Consider the following 17308-nt stretch of genomic DNA (forward strand, 5'->3'; position numbering starts at 1 on the left):
GAAAACAGCGAACATTTGTAAGACTGCAGTGCCACACTACCAGAACGGCTGGCCGACGTGACTGAACTTGCAAACATCGCCAATGCGCACGCGCATTACCTCCCATCGATTGGGGAACGATCGTTTGACTGTTTGAATATGTCGTGGAAGTGCCGATGGACCGAATCATCGATTAACGAGGTTATGACTCTGTAATCATACGATTTCCTCGTGGTGGTCTTTTCTGCTTCCAAAGCAGTCGACAAAGCTTCCTTCCAAACTCCGTTCTGCATGTGAACTGGATGCCATTTGTAACCTTTCGGACTTTTGTTACTTTTTTATTTCATATGTCCTAGCTCGCTCACTCACTCTTGGAGCTGGGCCCTTTTTGAAAAGCTGCCAACTTCCCATCATTACCGTGTTCACAAGAGCCCTCCACCGGTCCCTATCCTGAGCCAGATCAATCCACTTCATACCATTCCATCCTGTCTCTCTAAGATTCATTTTAATATTGTCCACCCACATACGTCGTGGTCTTCTCAGTGATCTATTTCCATCTGGATTTCCCACCAATATCCTATATGCATTCCTGTTCTCACCCATTCGTGCAACATGCCCTGTCCACCTCATCCTCCTTGACTTAATCATTCTAATTATACTTGGAGAAGAGTACAAATGAAGCTCCTCATTATGCAGTTTTCCCCAACCTCCCGTCACTTCATCTCTCTTCGGTCCAAATATTCTCAACACCCTGTTCTCAAACACCCTCAGCCTATCTTCCTCCCTTAATGTCAGAGACCAAGTTTCACACCAACACACAACCACAGGCAAAATTATAGTTCTGTATCCCAGGTTACGCCTTTAATATCCTCGTTGGGGGTTGGGCGTGGTTTTTGATGAAAGAGGAGATGCGGATAGGTAGATCAGTATTTTCCGGTGAGGGAATATCAACCTGGGACTTAACACATAGTTCAAGTGGGTACGGAAACAACACGGTGCCCAGAGAAGGAAACGAAATTGTTTTCTCAGTAGTGGACAGTTAATTTGTTGACTCTGATTCTGTGTGACACACGAACTTTGAATCACTCTGTACGTAGTGATTGCCAGAACACTTCCACAAATAAGTTTCTAAACTGAATCACATAGACTTTTGTTTGATTTTAACATAGAGACGTAATTCGACTTCTGATCGCGTGGGATGGATTTATTTAGTTTCGTGGACATTGCTTCTGTATAGTCCAGAAGCCAGCACGTAACTACTGTGAGGTTTCGCGGCGTCATCTTCGTTCGCCTACTTCGGTGATAGAAGCTTCTAACCTCCGAATACCAATACGTGTATTTCCCTTTTCACTGGTCCGCCAATATGCACTCTGTATCGGAGTACAAGTGAACACTCTGGGGGTTTCAGAGTTTAAACCGCGGTCCTCAAAACTCCTGATCTCTAAACTAAGCACTCGAAATGAAAATCATGGCTTTGTTAAGTTCTCGAGTTTATTCAAGGGGATCGAGAACTAGCCCTTATCATCTCGGCACGTATCCGTCTTCTCAGTGTTTCAACTAATGGGTCACTAAACCTCTCTCCGTGACTTTAGTCCGCATGCGAACTATACCGACCGAGCGACCGCTGCTTGTCGGCGAAGTTAGTGCCAACTTTAGCGGATAGAGGATGTCGCGTGGTCAGCGTAACGAATTCCCAACGCCGTTAATTTCGGTTTTCTACACCGGAGCCGCTACTTCTCCATTCATGTAACTTCTCAGTTATCCTCACGAGGCTGAGTGCACCCCGTTCCCAACCCACTACTTCTCAGAAAATCTGGTAGCTCCGGGAATCGAACCTGTGATCTCTGGATCTGTAGCTTCGAAGTATCGGTGTGAGTTTTACGCGTCATCACATCCCATAAAACTTCAAAATTGACCACAACAGATTTTATTGTTGAATGCAAGTGCAGTGTATTCTAGGCTGAGATCTGCAGCGTTTCCATGAACAGCCTCTCAGGATGAGCGGACCAGTATATTCACTTCTGTCATCCCTTCCGATTTGCTGTGAATTTTTTAAAACGGTTACGCAGAATCAATACCAGTGTCGGAGTAGCACACGCTCTTCAGCCCCGATGCGGCCGGGATGGTGATGTACACAGTTGAGACGAGACTAAAACCGCTATGCCTCTTGGAGGACGAGAGAAGCATATGGCTAGGTCCGTAAGTCATGACTTATTATGTATCAGCTGTAGAAGTTGTTGCACCGCCTCTGTGGTCTAGTGGTCAGAATTCCTGACTACAGATCCAGAGGTCTCTGGTTCGAGTCTCGGCGCTAATAGATTTTCTGAGAAGTAGTGTGTTTGGAATGGGGTCCATTCAACCTCGTGAGGATAATTGAGGAGCTGCGCTGACCACGTGACACCCTCTATCCTCAAAAGTTGGCACTAACTTTGCTGACAAGCGGCTGTCGCTGTGTCGGTATAGTTCGCTGGCGGACCACAGGCCACGGAGTTTGTTTTTTATTTGTAGAAGTTGTTTAGAAGCGAATGTGGAGAACCCATCGCCGTCTGTTTGAAAGATTACAAGTGGACACTTCAAGAATAAAAATAAAAAATAATGAGGTAAAGCTATCTCAGTAACAGAATGTGGAGGCCCGTAGGGTTGTGAGACGTCGAGACTCCAACATTTTTCTAGACGCTCGGCTCACAGATGGCGGTGATGTGTGGAAACGCGGTAGTGTGTGGAATATCATGACAGTATTTAGTTGAAGACTGAAAAAAGGCTGGGGTAAATCAGAAATTTAGATTCTCCACGGCACTAGATTAAGGTAAGTGGTCAGCTTCACGCTTCTGTTTCCATTTGGACAGGAGACTGAGTGGGCCCCAGAGCCGCTCGGGGCGATGTGTAGTAGAGAAAAAATCTTGCTTCTGCCAGGAATCGAACCGCGGTCGTCCAGTCCATAGCCCGTCGCTATACCGACTGAGCTCTCTCGGGCTTTCTAGAGCACTAGCAATTTTGTGACCGAAATTGGTTTGAATTCCCTCTCCGTTTGGGTTTGTTGCGTTGTTTCGTGCTTTTCGCTTTCGGAGCTCGTTTTACCGAAGTGTAAGGCGATGTGATTGGCGAGACATTTAGGACGCGTGGGAGAGATGAAAAATACTTACAGAATTTTAGCCCTGAAACCTGAATGTAAGAGGAACAACCTGGCTGGCGTGGGCATGTAGATTGGAGGTGGATATTGCTCGTAAAATAGATCTGACGGCAAATAGTCATAATAGGGGCCATGGGCTAGCTGTCCCGAACATTTAAACTTCGTGATGTGTAAAAAGCGGTAATTTCTTGACTAGTAGAGTGAGTTTTAGCTTCTCAAGATGGACCCTACTTCCTGCAGTTACACGTATTTTATCGGGTGTGCTTGTTAAAACGCACGTCAAGTTTGCATGTTTAGCCTTGAAAACAAGAAAACAACTGCACATGTAAGCATGTATTTCTGCATAGCAACTGATGTGTACTGAAACTTCGATTGCTGATAGAAATGTAACTACTATTGCATTGAGTTCCACTCTGATGTTTCTCTAAACGCTGCTGCAACTTATGATTAACCGCGTTTATTCTGAGCCGCAGTGTAGTCCAGATAAAGTCATCTGAACTGCAAAACGAGCTTGGAATGTAGGTCGAAAATGGGAATCGATTATATCGTGCTGCGTGTCAGAGCTGTCCAATTTCAAAACTGTGAAAAGCAGCATTGTACATTAGGTACCTACTCTCGGTCCCATAAGTAAATAATATATACATACTCTTTATCTGTTTCCAGTATCTATCTATTTTGTTACTGCTAGTGGGGTGGGACTGAGTCCCTTGTACTGCAGCCACTTCTGGCCTATTGTACCAGCCCCAGATGATAGGTGAGGGTGATTGTGGAGCAATTGGTGGAATGAAGATTGGCAGGGGAAACCGAAGTACTCTGAGGAAACCTGCCCCAGCCCCACATTGTCCACCACAAATCCCACTTGACCAGACCCTGGATCGAACCCGGGCCGCCGCCGTTGGAAGCCAGCGACTAACCGCTTGAGCTATGGCGCGGCCCATCTATCTGTCCATCCATCCATCCATCCATCCGTCCGTCCGTCAATGGCTCTACACCCCTTTGTTGAACCTTGCCCCTCCTTATTTATTTTAAGTTCCTTGATCTCTCTACACAGTTGGTAGGACTCCTTGGACACGGGATCAGAATAAAGGTACACAGACATCTATGCCTTTGACCACGTGGCCACTGTGATAGGTCTTTTTCCAATATACCGACACAAATATCTGCTCTCCAGTGCTTAGATCTGTGAAACACAAGCACACGAGTAAAAATTGGATCCATAAATTTAGAAACCATTTATTTAAATCGAATTTAGTGTAATGTTACATTGTGAAAAAAAAATACCAAATTGCGCGGCTTGACACAAATTGGCGATCGAGTGAATGTACCGGAATGTGAAAAACTGGTCGTAGCGGCTCATAGGGTGAGGCTGTCAGCCTTACGCGCTGGCAGCCCTTTACCTCCAGGAAGATTCCTGGTACACATTTCTGTTAGAGTCTGAGTGAACCCCAGGGCCATAATGCGGCTGGAAGTATTAGGTAAATTGAAGATTCTAATGACCTTATCGGGAATCGAACCCGCGATCTTGCGGCTTGTAGCATAGTGCCTCAACCAGCCTCCCTACCGCGTACCCCTACAAACGTGTGGAAAATTTATATAATTTAATTGTAGGTCAGTATTAAATTCTTATTATATTTTGACCGATGACCAACGAAGCAAATTACAAACAAAACTTAATTTGTGCATAAGTGATTGTAGATTAAATTCATCAGCATGTTAAAAATATTGATGTATACTCTGACCGTGAACATTGATGCAGCAATTCCTTCGAAGAGTCGATATATTTGTACCGGGCTAAAACGACACCACGTTCCAGAAGGCGGAAATTCTTTATCTGCTTCATGACTTCATGACTGCGAAAGTGCAGTAACGTAAAGTCCACCTGCTCTACGAACCAGAATACGTTGTGCCTTGTGTAGGCAACCTTACGGAAAAAAAAATCCGATGTTAGTGTGTTTGAATTTTCCCACTGTCTTGTGAATACCAAAATCGCGTAGAAAAAAGAATTATGTACGTTTTAATAATGTAACCGTCTGCGATGAGCATCTTCGTTCTTCCTTTATGGTAACTTTTCTGGTATACATCCTGTATGTGCTATTTACTAAAATACACAATTTGCGACAGTCGCACAACAGATAATAAAAAAGAAACAAAATATACACTATTGTGTCAACATTTGTTTGTGTTCTTTGGTGGTGGTATTGTTATATGTTTCGATCCTTTTCTTGGGTCATCTTCAGGTGTACACGAGTGCTATTTAGCTTTTAGAATGCGTCGTTAATCAATATGAGTTCGTATTGTGTCAGTGTGGTTATTCTACGCTGACAATTTTAAAATGTGGTTCAAATATACTTAAAACTAGACATTAATCTTGATATTAAATGGTTACAAATTAAAATTATATTTAAAATGGCCATTAAGGTATTTATAGCCAATATTACAAACTCCATTTAAGCCATGTGCCTGTTAAATGTCGAGTGTGTATTGTTTGTTGTTCCACTATGGTAATGGTATTGTGCTGTGGGGTAACTGTTTTCTCCAGAATATATGTCGTATTTGTTTTTTGGCCTTCCTATTAAAACGTGTGAAGGCAGAACGCGTTGTTCGGGGTATCCCAGTCGGCTTGTTTATACGTGCACCGAGATGTTCGAATTTGATGTTACGTGTATATGCAGATCCACGTGGTTTATGTTGTTGCTGTGCTATAGCTCTTCTGTCTCGTTCTTGTACTCCCAGGAGAAGGAAATGTTACACTTCATCCAGCATGGGAACTAGGCTGCGCCACCGTCACTGATGTAGAGCCCCACGTCATCATTTGAATCTTACTACTTTCTGTGCTGAAGCCGCATCCCTTATTCATGCGTTGATGGGAAATTCAGGCATACTTAAACGGGACTTTTTTTTCCGTTAGGTTGCCTACACGAAGTATTACATATCCCGGTTCGTGTTTTGGGGAGTGGCAGAATACTGTCACTGGTCGCACAAAAGCAAATGGCGGCCAGCATACCGCTTTGACGCCAGTCGGTCCTTGACTGAGACTGCACTGGCAGTGGAGTCTAATGACAATGTTAACGGTAACATCTGCGTGATTGATGCTTCGTAAAATTTTGACGGTCTGCCAAGCAGTATCTTCACTGTTTGCATCATGTTGTGTATCATTTCAAATTTATATTAAAAAAAAATTTAATTAGAAAAAATTCTTGCAACTTTATCACTGTTGCATGTGTTACGTGACTGTGATGAGTATCACTAATATGGATCCATATTAGACAGTTCGATAACCTGAGAGGTATTTAATGAAACTGCCTGAAGACGGTCCCATATGCTGACCGAAACATGTGGCAAGTAAGTAAGTAAGTAAAGATATCCCTGTAACAGGCCGTGGAGGCCCATAGGGTTCTGAGATGTTGAGGTTCCCACATTTTCTAGACAATCGACTCGTAGATGGCGGTAAGGTTGACAGCCCTACGCGCCGGCCGCCCTTTACCCCCAAGAATATTCCTGGTACTCATTTCTGTTAGAGGCTGAGTCGACCTCAGGGCCATAGAGCGGCCGGAAGGATTAGGTTAATTGAAAAAAATCCAATGACATCGTGACTCGAACCCGCGACCTTCCGTCTTGTAGCATAGTGCATAGCATAGCATTGTGATGAGTAGTACTAATATGGATCCATATTAAGACAGTTCAATAACAAGAGACCTATTTGATGAGGCTTCCTGAGGATCCCATATGTGGACCGAAACATGTAGCAACTATCAAATAAACCAATACGACTTCTCACATTGATTTTATTTTTATTTTTATTGTGTTGACGGCCAGTGCCACAAAGAATGCCAAACAGTAGCCGGAGGATCAGCTGACAGTGTCAGCTTCTTCACGCAGTTCGCGTTTGCGCTGGAAGCAGAGTTTCTGTAGTACATGAGGTTATAGTCTGACCCGGAGCCCTGTAGGAAACCCCGTTTGCTGTTTTCGCTTTACCCAATCATCGACAGCTTAAGGCCTGAGTTCGTATAGTTTAGTCCTTGGTACATTCACGTAGGTGAAAATGTTGCTGCGCCGAAAAAAAAATGTATATTGTTGTTTAAAAGATTAATTTAAACATGTAGCACGAATCCAGTTCATGGGGTGCAGATAACTGAAACTCAAGCTTACGAGTACATGTAACTAGATCAAAGTTTATAGGAGAGAAAATTCAGACTTCTAAAGACTCAAAACTGAGTATAGCTTGGACTGCAACCATTCTCTTACTGTCTGCAGTACTTGAGTGACTGGTTTTACTCTCATATAACCAGCAGCTGTGTGAACTCATTTGTGAACTGTCGTGGACTGTGACGTTTTCCCCTTTTTACCATTTTATATTTGCATGGCGTTCTCCGAGGTACAGTCTAAACTCATTTCAGTTGTAACGCTGTAAGATCGCGCCATAGCTCAAGCGGTTAGTCCCTGGCTTCCCACGGTGGCGGCCCGGGTTCGATCCCGGGTCTGGTCAAGTGGGATTTGTGATGGACAAAGTGGCGCTGGCGCAGGTTTTCTCCCAGCACTTCGGTTTCCCCTGCCAATCTTCATTCCACCAATTGCTCTACAATCACCCTCACCTATCATCTGGGGCTGGTACAATAGGCCAGAAGTGGCCACAGTACAAGGGACTTAGTCCCACCCCACTAGCAATAAAAACCGCTGTAAGATCAAGGTATAGTCCCTGTGCTTAATTAGTTAAACACTACGCTACGAAGTTGTATGGGGGACTAGAGGCGAGTGATCAGCTTCACGCCCCTGCTGCTTTAACCCCGGCGAAAGAACCGCCACAGCATCCGTTGTAAGGGGGGGGGGTGCTCTCCAGGCCCCAGAACAAGTCTGGAAGTTATGGAGTAGAGATAAATCTTTAGTTCCTGCCTAGAATTGAACCCTGAACGTTCATCCCGCAGGCCGTTGCTATACTGAATGAGTTATCCCGGCTCAGTCAGCACGGTTTGTAAGAAGCTTCCGATGTTTCGGATGAACCTACTGTCTACACAACCCCAAACATGAAGGCAATATGTTCCACCGAACCGTCGGAAATATATCTTGAGACTACATAGTCTTCAGTCTACAAGATTATACAGTTTGTACTTATTTGATTTTCGCTTACGTAATCTCGCTTTCAGTAGCTCAGAATACATAGCGTCGAATAGTAGGGCAGTAGTGAATGACGAATTGGAAAGGAAGTGGCCGTGGACTGTTTCAGGGTACTATCCCAGTATTCTCGTTGAGGGATGAAGGAAAATCACGAAACTCGTCAGGCAGGATAGCCGTTGTCAGCCGACAGTCAAATTGACTACCCCTCGAATTCGGTCACTCCCTCATTTGCACTTGTTCCGTTTGCCGTTCCGTTTGCCGTTTGACGCAGTTGAAGAAAATGTATAGCACTTTTTAATTTACCTCTTTTTACTTCTCACTTCAGTGCCATCACGAGTCCATAAAAGGCAACATGGCGGACGACTGCATGGCGCTGAAGGCAATTGAAGCTGCGCGTACATAGCTGCGCGCAGGTATATAAAATGTGAAATAAAATAATTCTTAAAATATCAAATACAAATGTTTTATTTTGTGAATAAAAATATCTGTAATCATCTGCCTATGCACGAAACCCATCATTCATGTTTTAGGGGAAATTAGCTCTTGATTTAGGCGTCTTTAATTCGTGCGATATTTTTGAGGAAACAGTTACCACATAAATCTAGAAGTAACTGTACGAGTGAGACGCTTTCTCTGCGATCCAACTTGCACAGAATTTATTTTAATGCTAGTGAGGTGGGACTAAGTCCCTTGTACTGCGGCCACTTGTGGCCTATTGTACCAGCCCCAGATGATAGGTGAGGGTGATTGTGGAGAAATTGGTGGAATGAAGATTGGCAGGGGAAACCGAAGTACTCGGACAAAACCTGCCCCAGCGCCACGTTGTCCAACACAAATTCCACTTGACCAGACCCGGGATCGAACCCGGACCGCCGCGGGAAGCTAGCGACTAACCGCTTGAGCTATGGCGCGGCCCTAAAATACAAATTCATTTTCTTGATATAATTGTCGTTAGGCTCTACATAGAATCAAACTCCGATACCGGTACCAGGGAGGACAGCCTGCACAATGGGAACGCATGTTCAGATCCCGTTCGTTAACTATGTGCAGGTCATTTCTGTTACTTTCCGAGGGCACGAACTTCGCGATGGATGACTTCCAATTTAAAGAGACATCGGTTTTCTGAGTAGGATCTATGAATTTTCTGGTAATTATAAAGCGAAGTGTAAACAAATCTGGTCTCTCGGTTTAAAGTTCCAGCTTTGCAACTGTTTTACTAATTTAGAGGTGTCGTTAGTTGGGCGTAGGCAGGTTCCGGTTCATGGCAGCCATTTTGCCCTTTGCACTGATGCAGTTCAGTTTGGACGGTCACAGTTATTGTGTAGGTCTGCTTACTTCGAGGTCACTGAAGACAGATTATAATATGGTTGTAGGAGTATCTGTAGGCAGAGCTATTGTTTCGTACGTTTCACATAGAGTCTACTTAACAATGAAATTACGAATACAGAACTACTGTGTCAGTCCTAATACAAGGCGAAGTCTTAGCCTGCCTTCCCTATTTTGAAAACGTACAAAGAGGATTATGAGATCACCTTGCTGTCTGTCTGTGTTTGTTCCCCCCCAAAGAATTTTTTCGTTTTCTCTGCAGTTCATGTCGTATCAAAGGAAAGTCCCGGTATGCGTTCAGTTATTCCCATAACTTTTTTTTCTCAAATACTGCTTCTTAGAAAAGAGGAGGATTTTGAGGAGTTCTCGTTGGCAATTCTAATGATATTTGTGAAGATACCTATATTTGAGCTATTAACGTTTGAATATTTTATTTCTTAATAGTATAAATTTTACTACTTTTTACTTTAAACCCTCTAAATTAAATTGTATTGAATTTTGGAGCAAGAGGAACCCCAGGTTTTGTCGCTGGAAAAATAGGGGTTGGCCCTATTTTCTGGCTTATACAACAAATACAGATAAAAATAGTTTGTTTTCACATACATCTATAAGACATATTGCCTTAGAAATTGTTTTGCCGCCTGAGAAGCAGTAAGGAAAATCCTGTTTTGTTGATCAGTTCTTTCCAGACATTTCCCTGTTTATTCACAATCGTCTTCTCATTCGACGCTTTATAAGCCTGACGTCGTTAAATAATCTTGACAAACAAGTAAACAAGTGAAGAGTCCAACACGATCTTATTTATTTAGTGTATTAGAGAAACATTTTACCTTGAACATTACTTTTAAGTGTCATGATAAAAATTACACCTGTTCATGTCTCTTTGAAACAACTTCTGTACAGTGAATTAAATATTTATAGTTTTCTAATATATGTATATATGTAAAACGATCAGAAACGATGCCGGAATAGGTTAGTCATTATAGTGGGCGAGTATGAGATGGACGTCCAGGCTTCGATTCCAGGCAGATGTAAGAGATTGTTCTCTGCTCCGAAGAGACTGCACCCATCCACCTATCCAGTGGGTACCTGGGGCTCGTTTCCTGGGAGTGAAGCGGTTGAGGCGTGAAGCTGACCACTCATCTCCATCTAGTGTCGAGGTTAAGAATAGTGGAACTATGCCTCCACTCCCCCATATGTCTTCGTGGCATGGTGCAGAAATAAGCGATAGGGAAAAATGTACTTTTATAATATTAATTATTTCACTTTATCAGGTAAAAGTAAAGTAAAGCTACCCGTGTACCAGGCCGTGAAGGCCCATAGGGTTGTGAGACGCTGAGGGTCCCACATTATCTGGACAATCGGCTCATATATGGCGGTAAGGTTGTCAGCCTTACTCGCCGGCCGCGCTTTACTCCCCAGGACTTAATTTAATACAGTATATCTGTGCTAGAATACTCAGTAGCAGCTCCCCACACACAAGAATAATCACACATCATATTATTTTTGTTTCATTTTATTTTATGAGTGCGGTAATGCTGAGGCGCTTGGTACTGCAGCTTCAGATGGGGCAGATCGAGTATGCAAAATGGTGGGACATGATAAGGAGAAAACCAAAGTGCTCAAGGAAAGCCCCGCCCCTGTTATTCCCTCTCACCCTTCCTGCATGTGGAGCCATAAGAAGGTATCCCGGTTTCCAGGTCGGGAATCCAACGACTAAATGCTTCAGCCATGGCCTGGTTTACATTTCAATTAGTCGGTGCTAGAGAACTTGAAGCGCTGAAATAAACATGTAAACAAGGACGCCCAAATATCAGTAAACAAGTTCATTATAACCTCAATCACAGATGAAGAAATGTTGATTTTGTTTTGCGAGTTTGAATTTATACAAACCAGCCCGATGAATCAGTCAGTACCAACCAGTGGCGGCTCGTAGCTAAAATTAGTGGGGGTGCTGCTCCAGAAGCGCACAGTTCCGTACAAAGATTGGCTACTGACATTAAGCTTAAGGATTATATATTGTATTGTACAAGTATAATGAAAGAATTAAAGAAAAAAGGACTCATTATATAAATGTTATCGATAATATCATGTGGAAATTGGGGGTGCTCCAGTTCCTCAGTGCCTATACACGGGCCGCCCCTGGTACCAACACTTTTTAATGCTATTTAACGACGTCGTTTCATTGTCAAAACTATACTATGTCGAATGGTACGTATGATGATGGATGAATTTGAGAGGAAACGGCCATGAAATAATGAAGATGATATCCTGGCATTTGCCCGAATGGGCCAAGGAAAAGCAAGATACGCCCTTAAGAATAGCCGGTGTTAGGTCGAGATTCGAACCTCTCGAGTAGAAGGGTAGAACGTTACCTCTAGTACTGAGTGAAAATCACGTTGTGTAGGCCTATGTGTAGTCTCATTTCCTACAGTCAGTCATTCGATCCTTCCAAAGGCATGAAAGCTCAAATTGACATGTGTTATAGCCACTAATCTACATCAGAAATTCACATGCAGTTTTAGAAGGTTCAAGGGACAATTCCTTAGTTGTTTGGCTTGCTGAAGGTTAAAAAATTGGGTAGCTGATAAGATGGATGAGTAGTAGTGATAACAAATAAGTAAAAATACTCGTAGTATGAGATTGTAAGCATTTAATGTTAATGCTTCTGTATTTGACTAGAGATGCTGAAAAATAAACGTGAAGATGTTGGAGATTATTGTCTTTTGGGATGTCACTCCTTCTATTTAGATGTTTGCTGATGTTTCGGAGGAACATTCAGCCCTTGTCATCAGGGTTGAAGCAACAATCTTCATAGTCACAGCTGTGAGAATCTCAGATCTGAGTTGAATGCTCCGAATCAGAATATTTGACACAAACTGAGATTCGAAGTAGATTTCTCCAAGTGTGAACGATCTACAGTCAGAACTGACTCCTCATCCTCCTCCACCACCTCCTCCCACTCAACCTCCTCCACCTCCACCTCCTCCACCATATAAGCAGTCAAGCCTGTTCTGACCTAACATATTCCTGCTGTCTCTTCCATGGTCTTTCTCAGTCCCAGCTTCGTCATGGTTTATACTGTAGAATTTGTGTTGGTATTGTTTATGTCAGTCATTCTATCTGAATAATTAAGCTAAATGTGTCATATTAATCTGTAAATGTATTGGAAGATAACCCAAATACCATGAAGAAAAACACAGAGTACCCAATGTATGCCACTGATGGTGGTCTGTTCATAAACACAAAAAAAAACTGGGTACATGTTGACATATTGTCACCAGAATGCAAGACAAATCATAATATGAAGATAGCTTTAGATCCTTCAGAAATGTGGCAAGAGTTAAAATATTTGGGAACTGCAGTAAAAAAATCAAAACTTGATCTGTGAGAAAATTAAGAGCAGATTAAATTTGGATGATGTTTGCTATTGTTCATTATAAAAGATAAAACATCTCTGTCGAGTGTGACTGTTGAAGTTCTTGGGTACTTCAATTCTTAACACCTTTACATGTTTCAGTCCTTATAGACCATCATCAGAGGGACATCGATACTGTTTGGAAACCACTATTTCAAAGGGTGTTCTGAATGTTAAAATATGTACACATACAATGTAATTCACAATAGATACACAATCCAAAGTTTTCACAACTACAGCAGCTGTCTTGGTATATTGAATATTTTAAAACTTTTGTTATTTAAGTTAGAATATATAAACCAAATAGGTTTGTATCCTTTCTCTTATCGCCTTTCTTGATGGGGGCTGAACTTGTGCCACCTGTCTTTCTTGAGAAGAAAGTTCTTTGATATCATCCTATGTTTGTTTGTGGCGCGCCACAGGTGCAGCAAATATACTAATTGATCAAGAATATGTGAGGCTTATTCCAAGTGAAACCGATTTGTGTGTTTGGCCCCCTCAAGAAAATTATAAATGGCCATAGATTTTGGTCAGCTGAAGATGTCAGCTGACGTGTTTTATTAGTTTCAGCAGTAGTTCAGGGAGTTCTTTGTGAAGCTGGTTCATCAGCTGGTGCTTAGAACAATCTCTGAACAAGTTCCATTTGAACAGCCCTCATTTTGTATACAGATGGTTACAGTTAGATATCCCTGAATCTCACATTTGTGATGGCACCTGTAAAGCTGGAAGCGTGCGTACTGTGATTCCCCAGGTCTCAGTTTTACCATCTGACATCACTACTCTTCACTCATATATCTAATTAAATGTTTCTCCTTTAATTTCAGTGCATGAAGTCCTACATCGAGTTTGAAATCCAAGAAGGGGCTTATGACATTTCCTGCCCTGATGCCCAGTGTGAAAAACAAGGTGTGATCTCATTATTGGAAATTGAAATTCTAGTCAGCAAGGAGTTAGTTGAGAAACACAGCAAATTTCGTCTAAATAGAGGTGAGTGATGATGAGAAACGGGCACACATTATATTGCAGTCAGCCCCTTGTTTATTCATCTACAACTGCCATAAAATTTTGTGATTAGTGTGTCTGATTATTGTACACTGAGTGCAGAGTTTTTTGACACATTCTTTGAAACCATAATTTTGGACTTTGTCCATCAGAGTTTATCAGAAGTACTATGTTTCCAATATTGATTCTTTTTTATGCTTATTTTATAATGCTGACAGTATGTAGGCTATATAGCATCAAATGACACATTGGTCAATTAAGAATTGGAAAAGATTTGGAAGGAAGAGGTTGTCACCAAATCAAAGCACTATACATGTATTTGCATGGAGAGACAGAGGAAAACCGTGGAAGTCTCAGCTAGTGTCCTGGTCGAGATTTGAACCAAGCACTCCGCAAATAGAAGTATAGTTCATTACCACTGTATTAATCTTCTCAGTGGAAACTGATTCTATTTCCATCTTCAGGTGGCAGGATACAAAAGAAAACCTACCGTGCAAGGCCCCTTGGTAGGCATGTTCTCAAACCATGAAAAACATCATAATTTTTAAGAATTTATTTTGAATGCAATGCCAGTGGGCTAATTTTGTATTTAGCCTTCTAAAAAATGTCATTAGGTTGTCCTTTGGAACAAAATGTGCAGTCAGTGTGACATATTACCAGTTGCAACATCTCAAAGGAACATAATTAGAATGTTACAGTTGAGAGTAGCTTCACTAATTGAGTCAACAGAATATGTTTTCTGTCATATCATGTTCACCTGAAGATGGAAATAGTAGGTCTACCAATTTCCAAAACATAGTAATTTCAATAAATTTAGACAGTGCACAAAGTCCAAAATAATAGTTTTAAACAATGTAAGTACATTGCCATGAACCATAAACATGGTAATGTTATCATGGAATAGTTCAGTACTTGATGGACATATGCAAGCAGCAACAGTCAGACTGCTGTATAATAAAATCCAATACTCAGTTGACAGAATGTGTACTTTCTGAAATTTTTGGGATATAGAGATGATATTTTTGGTGAAGACAGTCTTTTTTGAAAGGCTAATTGCCGCTGAGCTAATCAGTGAATGTTAGACTATTTATGGAACCTGAAGGTTTGTTACCACATTCGTAAGAGCCACCTTTGATCCCTTCCATGTGCTAGATGCCCCCAGCATGCTCTCAAAATCTATAGGAGCCATTTTGAAATTATCCTTAAATGTTTGTCTAGACTCCCAACTTCAGCACAGCTTTTCTGACCAAACCTTTTTACACATTTTCCATTTCTCTCTTGTGAACACTGAAAATGATGGAATCGGACATGCTTAATTGTTACATTATTCTCTGTGAACAATATTACTTAGAAGCGTTGAAGTTAATTTAACTTATTTTTTATGAATGCTAATCCACATAAAATGACTTGAAATATTTGTTATATATGTTCTCCAATCTTGCTTAGGTTAGGACAGAATAACTGGAATTTTGTGTTGCCTCTGGATTGCATATTTCAAGTATATAAATATGTCCTGGTGCCTGCGTATTTATGTTTCACACAAAACATAAGGAATGGGGGGGGGGGGAAGGCAACAATTATTGGAGTAAAACAAATATAAAGTGACAATGAAGTCTGGTTTGGGAAGTCCCATAGGGCTGATGAGTGGTAATGTGTTAAGTTTAATATTTGTGCCTAAGTCAGTGTGAATGAGTTTGTCCAGTTGCCAGCATATGTTTGAAACACTCAGGATAAATTAAAAAATGACAAAACGAGTGAAGTGAGAAATTAATGTCAACGGTATACAAGAAATCAGTTTAACAATTCTGTTTTTATTTGCTTCAAGAGTTTTGACGTTGTTCTTCCTTGTTTCCACAGAAGTGGACCTTGATGTTAACAGAACGTGGTGCCCACGTGCGGGATGTGAAACAGTGTGCAATGTTTGTGGCCCTGTAGAGCGTTGTCTTCCCCAGAGCGTCCACTGCCCAACTTGTTCGTCAGACTTTTGTTCAAACTGCAAGAACCCTTGGCACTCAGGATTTTCGTGTGAGGAGAACACCAGACGCCTGACCAAGGAAGGACACACAGATCTCATGGAACCAAGCATTCCTTTTGACTCCGATCTCATCAAGTGTTGTCCCATGTGTAATGTTCCTATTGAGAAGGACGAGGGCTGTGCACAGATGATGTGCAAGCGTTGCAAGCATGTCTTCTGTTGGTACTGCTTGGCATCATTAGATGTAAGTCCCATGGTCACTCTTTGCATTGTTCGAAGTGGCAATACAGAGGTAATAATGGAATTGTCAGTCCATAATACAGCTAATATACTGGATGGCATAAAAAATTAATAATTTCAAAGAAAAGCTAAAAAATTTAACAGCTGTGCAGATTTCATTGATGCTCATACATGATGCTTAGAACATTTGTTTAGTATGTGTGCAAAAAGGATTCTTCAGTGTGGTTGATTTGTCACACAAAAATATTTTACATTCTGAATGTTAGAAACAGGAATTTTTTGTAACAAAATCTTATTTTTCTGTGTAAAAAATCAACTGACTGAAGTAAATCTTTTAATGCAACTTACACAAGTTTCAGTCGCATCTGTAGAGTTGTTCACTTTTACCATATTTTTAATATCTTCTTGCACTACCTTACATATCAGTTTTGAATAAAAGTAAAAAGGAGTGGGACAAACTGGTAGCAGGACATCATACCACCAGTCCCTCCCCCTGTCACTCACTGTTTTTCACGTCAAGAAGCAGAATGTTAATATTTTATAGTCTTCTTTAATTCATTCATGAATGATTTTATGTTTACATAAAAATTTGCTGTAAGTTGTCTTAAATCATATTAATTCTTGCTTCCATTTTACCCATATTTCAATCTTGGTATGCATTTATAATAATTAGCAGGTGTATGTTGTTCCTACCTGGCGTTTTCAACATGAAACTGATTTTATTATATCAGAAAGTTGAGTCATCAATTAAGATATTAAAACCTGCTTTGAATACAGTCCTGAATCAGTTCAGTCCAGCTGTCACAGCCTCTCAACTTGTTTCACAAAGAGCAGGAACCTATTTGGTTTAAATTAATTACTAGGGCCCGGATTTCTATGACATATCATATTTTTTTCCTAGGGTTTATTCCTATTTTTAAATGTAATTATGCATGTTTCCAGTCATTCTTATTAAAATTATGTCGTTTTTATTGGGCATATAAATGCATATTTTAGAGTTTTATTGGTTTTACAGCATATTTTGGCATAATTTTGAAATAAGGTCATATTTTTGTCATTTTAGAAACAATTCTTTGATATAATGTAAAATTTCGGTTCCATAATGTTTAGTATTACAAAATAAATT

General features: G+C 41.2%; 1 protein-coding gene across 2 annotated transcripts in view; it reads left to right on the forward strand.

Annotated features, from left to right (window-relative positions):
* The window catches only part of LOC111872553, a 192711-nt gene that overhangs the window by 161160 nt on the left and 14243 nt on the right, over positions 1 to 17308 (forward strand). For both annotated transcript variants that reach the window (XM_023866586.2, XM_023866587.2), the window contains exons 4-5: positions 13790 to 13952; positions 15825 to 16186. In XM_023866586.2, coding sequence (XP_023722354.1) covers positions 13790 to 13952; positions 15825 to 16186 — 525 coding nt within the window. The remainder of the gene's footprint in view (positions 1 to 13789; positions 13953 to 15824; positions 16187 to 17308) is intronic.

Source organism: Cryptotermes secundus, unplaced genomic scaffold, assembly GCF_002891405.2.
Source record: "Cryptotermes secundus unplaced genomic scaffold, Csec_1.0 scaffold871, whole genome shotgun sequence".
Classification (NCBI taxonomy): domain Eukaryota; kingdom Metazoa; phylum Arthropoda; class Insecta; order Blattodea; family Kalotermitidae; genus Cryptotermes; species Cryptotermes secundus.